Source organism: Chelmon rostratus, chromosome 22, assembly GCF_017976325.1.
Source record: "Chelmon rostratus isolate fCheRos1 chromosome 22, fCheRos1.pri, whole genome shotgun sequence".
NCBI lineage: Eukaryota > Metazoa > Chordata > Actinopteri > Chaetodontiformes > Chaetodontidae > Chelmon > Chelmon rostratus.
In genome coordinates this window covers 2,063,448-2,076,166 of record NC_055679.1, presented here as the reverse complement: position 1 = coordinate 2,076,166, position 12,719 = coordinate 2,063,448, and the positions used below count along the sequence as shown (strand labels likewise).

Here is a 12,719-nt window from a genome sequence, read left to right as displayed (position 1 = left end):
AGCTAAAACTCAGCAGATGACCAGGGGGAGACCGATGAAGATTCAGCAGATCAGTCAAACACAATGCCTCCGGCCACAGCTGTCCCTGGCTCAGAGGCATAAAAACTTAAGATTGTTCATTTCCATCAACTGAATTAAACCATTTTGTAACTAATTTCTGTTGACTTCTGTGTGAAAAATGTTTTTTTATTCTAAATGTGATCAACAGTTAAATTGTTGACATGAAACATGTTTATTCCAAAATGAGATTGGAACGGTAACACACTGAAGAACAGTACTGACGACCGGCTACACACAGCTTTGAACATGAACAATGACATTTATTGAACAAGTAGAAATTACAAGCATGTATAAAAATACAAACTTTGCTTTTAGAAATGAACAGTAGTGCATCTCTCTGCAAATTAACCAAATATAGACAGAGACAGACGACTGAAATGTCTTCTCTACACTAATTGCAGATCTACATCACGTTCACGTAACTAAAAAAAAAAAAAAATCTACATCTACATCCATGTTGAATCTCTACCCAAAATATCAGGAGCAAAAGAATCTCTGTGAGCTAGAACTGTTAAAACAAGGTTTAAAGAACAAAAATAGAGCTTTAATACAATCATATCCACTGTTTTCAGTCTATATGGCAGCATTGTACAGACATCCTGAAATGTATCCATGTCCACAAAGATCAATTATTTCAGTGTAGTGAGAATTAAATAGTTCAAGGATAAGTTAACAGACATTTTCAGACATATGTAGCAACAGTTAAATTAAAAAGAATAACTGTAAGCCGTGACAGGTGCTTTCTTCCTTTTAATTTTACAAACAAACGAAAAAAACCCAGTAAGGTTCAGTACTGAGAGTAAAGCTCTGGTACAGTCACGAAGCTGAATGAAGAACATTGTTCAGCATCTGTACTGCTCCTCAAAAACTGAACTGAGGAGTGGCGTTGACACTCACAGTGAGTACATGTTTGCTCCAGGTTTCAGGAACCTGTACACACCTGTAAGCACTGCCTTGGCACCTTTAAAAATGAACAACGGAGACAAATTATTTTGAAACAAATACAAACACTCACGAATCCAATGAAATGCGCAAGGTGTGTCCGCTTTCCCTGAAATCTGATTGGACAAACCAGGAAGATACAGATCCACCTGAGATTTCCATTTTGTAATCACTCTTGAAAGTTACGCGACATGGTTCAAATGGAGGATAACAAATATAACAAATCATGCTCATTTCCATTTATTCATTTCTGTACAAAAATACATATTCAAGCTGTACAACATCACATCAACGAGGCGAACGTAGCCCTAAAAAATAAGGTGTGGAAAACTCATGCAAAACACTCGTAGCTTTGAGTAAAGTGAGCTCCACAAACAGCCACAGAACGAGAAACATTCCTCTGAAGGCCTCAAACTCAAACAAACAAACAGAAACTATTGATAATGAAAGGGCAAATCCTCACAGCTTCTCTGGTCTGTGGGCTTATTTCATATCATTAGAATATAAATAGATCCCAAGCCGATTCCAACATGAGAAGAAAAGCTGTTGAAAGGCGGAAACAGCGCCTCCACCAGGTTTCATGTTGCCACAGTCTTCCTGAGGCTTTATTTAGCTTATAATGGTTCACTTGACAGTTTCAAATAACGGCTGCATGTGGACTGGTGCTGAGACCTGGACGCCTCCCTGAATGCCTGTTTGTGCTTTTTATGTATGTGCACCAAGAATCTGTGATTCCACAGGATTTTTAATCACCTTTATTTACAGACTAAAAAAGAGTGGGAGCACTATGGACAACAGGGACACTGCATGACTTTTTGGTAGTCATAGTTTGGTGTAAAGATACACCAAACTATCACTCTAATTCTATTGGCTAGTACCAGCTTTAAAAATGTATCTATTAGTTTCATATTTCTCCTGCTGATATTTAACCAGCTGTGAAACTGGAATTTATGTGTTCTTTTTGAGGAGTGTGTCATATGATAACTGTCAAATTAGCAACAGGATGAGTTGTCTGTCTTGAAACATTAACCCAAGACACACCTGAGGCCTAGCCTCAACAGTATTAATAATGGCAACATTTTACACTGAAACCACCATCCAATTTTATATAACCGTCTTCTTCCAGAGTCTGAACTGATCCATATAAGAGTTGTTGTACCATTTGCAATAGTGAGACAAGAGAGAGTCAATGGTATGAACACAGAACTTGAATAAACTGTATTATCTAGTATTTAAGTTTTTGTGTGAAATTTGAAGTACTGTTTTAAAGATGGAAAAAATGTCATATTCAAATGCTAGAATTCCTGCGGTTGTCTGTGGTTTGTGTGAGAAAACTAGTGATCCATGTGACCACATAATCATGCCACCAAAACATCTGAGAAAGGTGAAGAACTTTGGACTCAACTCCATTAGTAGAAAGTCATGAAAAAAGGTTAAGGCTATTTGCTGACTAAAATGCAATCTTCCAGTTTGTTGGGACCACAAATCACAAATCAATGTAACAACATTCATTCTATACATTAGTTTAGTGTGAGACTGCGTATGATATGCCTCATTTATTTTTGAATCAATATTAGTCTTCAATTGTTCAAACTTCATTTATGAAAAAGTGACAGCCCTGTTGCCTGGTTAGCCACCGACTAGTGCTAGCATGTTACCAGGCTTTAGCCACAGTAGAAGTAGAGGTGGAAACAAGTGTGTGGCAATGTGTCTTTACTTGTCTTTGCCACTGGATAATAACAGTATATGAGAGGCTGTCACATGTGAGAAATGTATACACTCAATAACACAGAAATCCATGGTTTGTGAACAGACAAGTATTTGAGAGAATGAAGTAGAAAGATTAAATAGAGCAACACTTGAAAACCAACCTGTTGAGTTAAGAAAAGGAAAGGCAAAGCATGGGAGGCTGCTTTGAGGTGTATGGCTCTATCCTAAGAGTAAAGGGTGAACCCCGGAGGTCTTAAGGTTTCCATGCAGCATTCACTGATCCAGCATTTCAGACACAGAGCAAAATAAAGTATTTACAAAAAGACAGAATCTCATAGCAAGCCAAGACACTGAAAACAAAACCAGTCCGAGGATCCAGTCCAGGTGGTACCAGAGATAAGTCTGGCAGGGCTGCAGCAGCTTGTAACAGATGGAGAAACTACAGGGAGGCTTTGTTTGGACCATTTGTGTTCCTGTATGTTTGGATGAGTGTCACATGTCAGCGTCTGTTAGTCTGTCCATTGAGGAAGACGATACTAACCGTGAGCTGCCATCATCGTGCTCCTTCACCAGCTGCTCTTTCTCCTCCACCTCCTCTTCTTGTTTAGGTATGCTCACTGTGTTTTTTCCTGTTGCCTGTTCTTCCTCTTCCTCGTCCATCGGTCCACCCTCTCCCTCTTGCTGGAGCAGCTTTGGCTTCCTCTGACAGCAGGGCTTGTACAGGTGGGGATCGATGATCACTTCCCCGTAGCGTCCCTTGTACACGATCCCACAGCACACTTTCTGTCTAAACATCAAACACACTTCTGTCAGCGTGAGTTTGCAAAACTTATGATACGAGAGCACTGGGAAGAGAATAAATGACTCTGCTTTGTTTACAATCAGTCCAATGTGTAAAATGCAATCCCATATAGAGTTCATTTCTGTAATTTTTTACAGTGAAGTGAAAATAATCCTCTACGTCACTCTTCATTGGGACATACAAATCAAAGAATTTGATTGGATAAGACTCAAGGAAGGTCACATAATACATAATATATGTATGTATTATGTATTATGTAATAATAGGTTCTGGTCATTCAAGCTACTTGTTGACTTATTAATGTGTAAGATAGCATAGACAGCATGCAATGAGTTAAAAGAAACAAAAAGAAAGAAAAAGTGGAATCAAGTGACTAAGAAGTCTGTTCCTGAGTTATGGCTTTGAATAATGGCTAGAAAAGAGATTCTGCAGAACATTATGTCACAGTGAAACTGACCATTGACCTTTTGGATAGCTTATCACCATCATTTTATCCTACTCGACATTTGTGAGAAATCTTTGGCATAATTAACGTATGAATTCTTGGGTTATGGCATAAAAAGAGTGCAGAAACATGAAATAACCTTCAATCTACAGTAATCTCAAGACTGACAAAAAGTGAGTGCACCACAAAAATATGAAGAAACAAAAATAGATGGCTTAATTAAATTAGTATCATTAGGTAATTAAAGAACAATAGCTATAAATCAGCATAGTCACTAATTATTTGTAAAACAGGGGACAAGCAGTTGTTGAACTTGAACGTGACGCTGCTGCAGCTGCTCTCTTTTAATTATGTGATATCAGTCACACCAACACCATCTGCAGCAATGAAATCTCGATCATGATACGTGTTGACATGTCTTTTCTGAGGTCGACTGACTCATAGAAATCCTAACTTTCAATTGTGCTTGCTGACCTCCCTTCACTCACAAAACACAGCCACAGGCACTGAAGCTCTGGAGCTGTAATGAGCTGCTGCCTCGACGAATCAGGCACCTAATACCTTTAGCTTGTGATTACTGATTCAATGAAAACATGCTGCACTATGAATGAGTTGTAGAGAAGCCAGTTACCTTTTCCAGTAGGTGAGGTCCAGAAAGGAGAAGGCCTGGGAGGGGGCAGGGCCAGGTGAAAGCTCCGTGTCTGAACCCTCATCTGACTGGTTGCTGTAGCTGGGTGATTGAGCAGGCGATGTACTGGAGGTGGTGCTGTGGGCGTCGGAGTCTGGAAAGGACCCAGACAACACTGATCACAACACTTCCAACTGACATCAGGAGACACACTACAATAGGTTTACCAGAGATGTAAACGGAGGCCTCAACAGAGGTAAACAGAGACTGAAGCTGGGTCCTAGAGAGTGACCAATTAATCAAGCCAATATCTGGCATTCTGAGGTAATCTACATTGGCCGATGCCTTCGCTCCTCGCTGATTAAACAAAGAATGTCTGCAGACACATCAGAGACATTTTTTATGTTCAAATATTGTTCTGTGTTCAATGAATAGTAAATTAGTGTCAAGTATAAATGTTCATTGGGACCAAAAACAGAGGATGGATGCGACTGTGCACACTAACACCATTTATTTATTTTGTATTTATTCAAGTTTTCAAATTGTAGTTCACTCAGAAGTAAGGAGTGCACTAAAACTCCGTACTTCTGAAGCAACAATCAAAACCTTAGTTTTCTGATTACCTGCTGACTTTTATTGAATTGATGCCTTTTTATATTTACAACAAATGCACTGCAGAGTTCAGATGTACGATAACAGTTTGAAATAAATGTTCATTTAGGTTGAGTAACTGTGTCTTACTTGATATTATTAAAGTGAATTTTATTAGATGCAGCAGCAGTACACATTGACCATCAGCTGCCCTGCTCTCTAAATATTGGTTGTGTTAGTTGAGTGCAAGCTTTTGTGTTGGTCCATTATTATTTGCAAACTACATAAATAATATATTCCAATTCTAATAATAATAATTATTAACATTTTAATATTACAGTCCTGCATACTACACCAGCACTGCACTGGTAGCTTACTGTTTCTCTTCAGCTCACTCTGCACCCGAATAATTTGGCTCGGCCTCAGCTTCTTCTTCATCTTCTTCGTCCTCAGCGTGGCCTTCATGCTCGACCCGGCTTTTGCATCAACTACCTGAAATCACAGAGGAGACAAGGATTTACAGGATGTAGCATATTATACCTTAAAAGGATATTTAATCATTATGGCAAATAACTTAATTTTGCTAAGAGGAAGTAGTGGATTTACACCCAATTCCAGCTATCAAAACTAGTCACTCTTTATTTTCAATACCAGAATTTAACTTGCATTAAATTCACCTTGGGGCACAATCATTCGAAAGGGAAAATGAATAGCCAATTAATTGATTTTATCTCAGTCTGAGGAACCAATAACTACTAAACATAGACATAAATGTGACCATTAACAGGTTTAAATGCTGCTGTGTCTAAGAAAACAGTACAGTGATGAACATGATGAACATTAAATGAGTAAGTGATTTAATGACTGAAGTCACAAATGCAGCAACATACAAAATTTGTGAATGAGGACCATCAGACCAGATCAAGCACGATATCTTAATCATAAATATTAATTACTGGAAATACAAAAGATTAAACAGAAAAATAAGTCTTAAGGCACTGTTCAGCTGCTGAGCGTGATGAAAAGCCAAAAAAATATTATTAGTAAATATATTGATTGGAGGTCCTAATTCTTGATCTAACACTTCTCAAGTGTTCCTGTTAATCTATAGCATCAAGCCCTTGTCACAGGAGAGGTATTGTTTTGCCTGTTGCTTGTTGGTCAGGAGGAAAGGTTGCTCTGGGTCAGTCTGGGTCAACTGCTGTTGTTGTGGTGCGCAGGAGACGTGGTGGCTGCTTTGACAAAATGTGTCATAGTTCTGACTTTCCTAGCTCTGATCAAGTTAGAAATGAAGGTATTGAGCAGATTGGCGCAGAGACCCTGAGGAGGGTTTCCTTCTTTCTCGTTGCACAAGCTGGATGTCATCAGCACAGTCTGCTCTGCGAGGCTCAGCTGGTGTATGGACATTGGAGTCAGCTACTCTTCAGAAGACTCGGCCGGCAAAAGTCAACAGATTGAAAAAACAGATGAGGGGAACTGAAGAAACTCTGGCTTCTTTTTGTCTTGAAGTCCTTTTACAGAGAGGTTTCCAGTAGTGTCAAGTGTATCTTGTCCTTAGTCTTTTCTTTTGTTCTAATTTCTAAAGAATTAATAAAGTACATTACAAGTACAGGTACAAGTACAAGTTTACTGCTTCCATGTTTAAAAACTTAGACTTTTCTGTTGCTGACAGAGACCAAAACATCTTTCAGAGAAACCACAGCCTACAAGTGTACTGATGCTGAATGTGTCCTTACATGATTCCAGTTCTTCTTCGATCCAGCTGGAAGTTTTTTCCATCTCTTGACCAGGAGGACACAGGCGTTACAGATGTCCCCGCAACGCACCTCACCCAACCTGCAGGGACAGGAAGAGTCACTCCAGTTAAGCACCACACAAATACAGACAATGAAGTGCATCAGAGATGTATACATGATATTTATTGCTTTGCAGATATAAAGGCTGATCCCAGTATATCCTTCATTATGTCCTGCCACACTAAAATTAAAAACTGCCCAAAAATGTCCTTTAGTTGAATGACTCCAGAGCAGAAATAACTATGACTACCCCTTCTGGTCAAAGAACTAGAACTCTTTTCTAGTCTGGGTCTTTCAAAAGACCTACTAATGTTAAACAAAGAGGCTTTTTATAACCTAGGTGTAATTTTTGACTTGATGGTCAGGTGACTAAAGTGATGTAGTCCTGCTTTCTCAAACTGAGATTTCTAACCAAGTTTAGGTCATTCCTTTAATTTGCAGATCTAGAAAAAGGTCATCCATGTATTTCTCTCCACGCTCGACTACTGCAACGCACTTTATTCTGATATCAGCAGTTGAAACACCAAAAGGCTGCAGATGACACAAAACACTGTTGCCAGGCTTTTACCTGTAGGTTTTAGATTTGATTTGAAGATTTAGCTGCTTGTTTTTAAAGCCATAAATGGTCATGTTCCTCCCTATATCTGTGATCTGCGAACTCCCTATGAGCCTGGTTCCTGCAAAATCCATGAAACTTGAAAATCAATGTCTTTTAATCTTTTGTTAAAACTCATTTTTATCTTATGGCCTTTTCTTAACTGGTGGTACTGTATTGTTGCAACTCTTTATGCATTTTATCCTGTTTTTATCATTTATGTTTTAGATTTTACTTTTCAGTCTTTGTTTTACTGTAAAGCCCATTCTCACTGTGTTTTTAAAAGGTGCTAAATAAGCAGGGGTGCACATAACTGTTTTAAAACGCACTTTTCATAACAGGCGACCACTGAATTAAGACGGAGTTAAAGAATGGACAGTGATGTGAATATGATCACTTTGGGTGGACACTATGAATAGTTTGCACACTGAAGCCGTTACAATCCAGCAGGTGGCGCTAATGGCACACTTAGGGATGCCAACCGGCATAAAACTCAACATAAAAAGAACAAGGCACACCTCTACCAGAAGAAGAGGACGGCAGCAACTGTCATTGGTCATCAATACACACTTCTCATCTACATGTGTGTGTTGTCAACACATTTGACCTAAGGAGAGGCAACCTGTTGACCCAGCTGCAGCAAGTCAGCAGAAAGTCAGAGCTGCAACAGCATGACCTGAAGCATTACATTAAGACAAGGCACAGCTGTATGAGTCATAGAATGAGATCCCAAAATAGGCAAATAAGTTAGCATAACTCATGGGTTTTCAAAGTCTGACACCCCTCGCTGTGTGTGTCACATTTCTTATTATTCTTTGTCTTACTTCTATTTGGAGGATAATAATGCTTTAAGTGTTAGAACTACACTTCCCAGAACACACTGGGGGGTTGTAGACATGACGTAAATGTAGCCATGGATTCGGTGACTTGCTCCATGAGCTGTGTCAGTGTCACTGTCACTGCACCTGACACTTTCACCTCACACAGCATCTTCGCCTCACATCTCTCTTCTGCCTCTCAGTATGAAAACCTCTGGTCCAACTGAATAACAACACATGTCAAACAGCAGAGACCTGAGTTAAAGGGATACTTCAGATTCATTGAAGTCACACAACAACACAAACAAACACACACAAGACCGGTTACTCTGTTGCTCTGCAAGGTCATACTAACCTGACGTGCCAGGTTGTCTGTTGTACAAAACCATCTTGTAAATCGTCCTTGGTAACTGTTTGAGAAAGTGCAGGCACTTTTCAAAAATACTTGGCCACCTGTCTACCACTGTCTATCACAGTTTAACTTCGATGGATTAGATTAGATGTTGTAGGGGGACTCATGCCAAAGCCACTTGGAAGACGAGCGAAAACATCTTTTCCATGGAAAAAAAGCCTTCAGTGCCATTCTCTAATTCTGATACAGCAAAATCTACGCAACCTCTTTAGGACCCGCCATTGCTGTTTTTGAACACTCACCTGTAGCTGCCAGTAATTCCACAATTGCCGCTGATTGGTCTGAACATGTATGGCTTGGCCACAAACGCATAATTTAAAGCCTGGCAAGATTTATTCTCAGCTTGCATGAACTTCTTGTAACCCCACTTAAAATTATGTGAACTATCCCTTTAAACCGTGCCTCTGTAATCACTGAATCAGTCATCTGGAAAGGTGGAGGGTGCTGCTGACTCACCCGAAGCAGCTCTTGAAGTCAGTCTCGTAGCGTTTGCTGTCAGTGAAGCGAGAGCTGGAAGACTTGGCTCTGCAGATGCAGCAGCCGTCTAAGCTCCGGTACATCTTTGGCTTGTGGAAGCCAAACATCTACAGAAACACAGGCAGAGAAACAAACAAACCATTAAACGTTGAGGATGCTGCAGCTTCACGAAGCAGAGATTTCTAGAAAACCTCCTATAAAAGTTACATTTTATCTTGGATGCCTGCAAGTTGCACCAACCTAACACAAACTACGATGGATTGTCACCATTCAAATAAATGAATAAGAGCTGGGCTGCAAACGGCATTTAATTTCATTACTGATTAATCTTTCGGGGTTTTTTTCAGTTCATCAATTAACTGGTTGGCCTATGAAATTGTGAAAAATGGCCTTCACAATTTTTGTAAACCCAAGGTGATGACTTCAAATGTCTTGTTTTGATTGACAGTCCAAACCAAATTGAGTAACTGGTTGCCCTTCTGATAAAAATAACTTTGAAAAACAAAATACTTAATGTTACCAGAAGATCACAATTATCTGAAGCAATATCTTCAGAAGTTTAAACCATCAGGCTTTGGATATTATGGTTTATAAGCTGTCTTTATGTCTGAACATGCAAGTCTACAGCATTACTCATGAAAACCACACTGTATGTTAGCATATTTACATACTTCTGGCCTCACAAAGAGCAAAGAGCCGAACATAATAAAGATAAATATGTGTGGCTAAGATGCACATTTACGTCATATGCCATTTAACCCGACTGCCTACTGCGGAGGAGGGATGGGGGAGAGATAGGAGTAAAGGGGTGTGTATGTGTGTGTGTGTGTGTGCGTATGGAGGGGGAGGGGGGTGAATGAGCCAGGTTATCAGGCTGAGCATCACCGAGGAAGGAACAGCGCGGCCTGGCCGCCTCTTACGCAACAGTGGTGCTGATGCAACTGGCGGCTCGACATGTGGCCGTGATGTTGAGTCGAGGTGATCGACAGCTACCGATAAAACCTCTCATACCGCTGAAACGCAGGTTTATTGCACTCCACCCGCTCCAGCTCTTTTACCATGATACGAACGGCTAAAAGATCAAACAGAAACTGGCGCGTTTTGCTTTACGCAAACTACACAAATGCAAAAATGTAAGAAAACGAAGAGATGTTTGAGCAGTACGTCATAGAGGACACCTGAAACACGGCACCATCTCGGGCAGTGGCCATTTAAAATGTCACGTGCGACGCTGCGCGGTGGTTGTGTAATCCTGTCCAGACTCACGCCTGGCACATGGATGCGGGGGGAGGCGGCTGCCGACTGATGCGATGTGATGCTCTGCCGGCTGCAGATGGTGATCCAGGGGTTCAGAAAACTACCCGATAATGACTAAAAAGTTAACAAACTTCGCAAAACACGGTTGTAATTTATCATCGTCTCCGAGCGGCAAGTGAGTCGCCACATGCAGACAGTGCTGCGCTGACCATCCTCCAGCATGACGCGACTACTGTCAATTACCTGCAGACCGACACTAATGCCACAAACCAAGAGACGTAAAGTTAAAGCAAACGACAACGTGACTGTGTTTGTTGATGCCACTCCAATTTTTGGTCCGCTGTCTTTGATTCTTCCTCAGATCGCAGCGTGGAAGCACCTCTCCTCCGTGTGCTTCCATTGTCGGATACCTAGTCGCAACATGCTTTTACTATTTAAAAAATATTGGGTAAACGGTATAGTACCATAAACAGATTGAATGGCACAGTCAAAGCATCCTTCTCCTGTCAGATCTGAACTGATGCCAAAACAATAAAGTATATGACATACGAGATTGTCCGGGGTAGCTTTGAAGTCTGATAATGGGCCGCGAGTGTTGGAAAAACAACATCAAACTTTGAACTGTCTGGTATTGCTGTTTAGCGACGTTGGCAGAGTTTTAACAGTTGGAAGACTATCGGGACTGACCGGAAATGCTAAAATCCTGTCCGACAATGGATGCATATGCAAATACGAGCCCAGCAAAACTGTCAACACTCGCACGTTTTTCCGTCGCGCTTTGAAACACTGTCGTATCACACATACGCGACTGTCGATTTCCAGTCGTGAGGTGACAGGGTTAATGCTGCCGTCCTGAGCTTGAAATCTAACGTGATGAGAGAGTTGAAATGTTCCTGGAGGGGGGCCGGACAGCGGACGCTGACGCAGGAAACACACCCACCACCCCGACAACAAAGTCGAGCTCAGCTTCACACACAACAACGCTGAGATATTCCTTTTATTTTCACATTCAGACGCGTGAAGCAACTTTAAGCACTGTAAGCTAACGTAACGTTTAAACTTTATGTCGTTTTGAGCAGTTATTCAGGCAAGGGAGGCGAGCAGACAGCGGCAGTCCGCTTCCACAGAGTAACGTGTGTGTACGACGTATGACATGAAAAATTAAATAAAATAATCTTATAGCGGACTGTTCGAGTTGAAGTAAAGCTTCCTGAACTCACTGAGCTACTAGCTAACGTCAACGTTAGCCGGATAAAAACGAGAAGCGTCGTCAGACGGACAGGTATCGTGGATGTACAGGACTCCTAACAACACACCGCAGGAAAGCAAGCTCGCCGACTCACTAGTGTTGTATTAAGTATTAAGTATTAACGTCAACGCTTTAGAGCTGTATGCTACTAAATGTCAGCACTGGGCTTTGCTGGTAATGGTAACGCAAACTAAAGCTATTTGTAGACGTGAATTCACAAACACCATCTTCCGACAACTTTACTGCACGCCGACAGACACACACACCGAGCTGGCAGAAAAACACACTTTTCCTCTGTCCACAAAGTAAGAAAACACACTTACCTTGTTTCAGAAAGAATAAGTGAGCGACTCACACCTGTGTCACATGCGGTAAAAGACCTCTTTTAGAAGTGTCTCTCATTTACATTTAACAATGCCGCTGGAGACCATCAGTTGCAATGTTGCCCGCCGAAGATTCATCACAAGAGAATAACAAAGAAGCACTTCCGCTTGGTGGTTTCAAAATAAAGCCAAGGTCATGAGCACAATGTCAGTCGCGCCTTGGGGTAACGACGATCACTTATTTTGAAGGCTAAGTCGACAACTTCCGATCTTGTAATGGCTGTGTGTGGCCGGCTTGATGCGCAGCCATGTAGACGTGCATAGCTCTGGCCTGATGCAGCCAGTGTGCCCGTAGTAGAAACGTACGCGCATGCGCGCTACGCGACTCCCGCGCCACCATTTTCTGATTTTCTTCAATCATCGTGATTTGCATACAGCTGTGACGTCTGCCTGCGTGCGCACATTGCGATGCCCAAATGAGGAATGACGTTTACGCGGGAAAAGGAGGTTGCAGTAGTTGCTATGGAGAGGCCGCGGGGCAGGCAAGCTGCTCGGAGGAAGCTCTGATTACACGTTTCACTTGATTCCTGCATGTTCGTTCTTCATCATGGGAT

The 12,719-nt window shown here is 41.3% G+C and overlaps 1 protein-coding gene across 1 annotated transcript; it reads right to left on the bottom strand.

Moving 5' to 3' along the window:
• Positions 1–413: 413 nt before the first annotated feature.
• LOC121625764 (SIN3-HDAC complex-associated factor-like) lies at positions 414–12,239 on the bottom strand. The gene is made up of 6 exons (XM_041964012.1): positions 12,106–12,239; positions 9,256–9,383; positions 6,915–7,014; positions 5,556–5,670; positions 4,591–4,741; positions 414–3,499 (listed from the first exon to the last, which is right to left on the bottom strand). The coding sequence occupies exons 2-6, from the start codon at positions 9,381–9,383 to the stop codon at positions 3,205–3,207; spliced, it is 789 nt and encodes a 262-aa protein (XP_041819946.1). The 5' UTR covers positions 12,106–12,239; the 3' UTR covers positions 414–3,204.
• Positions 12,240–12,719: the final 480 nt, after the last annotated feature.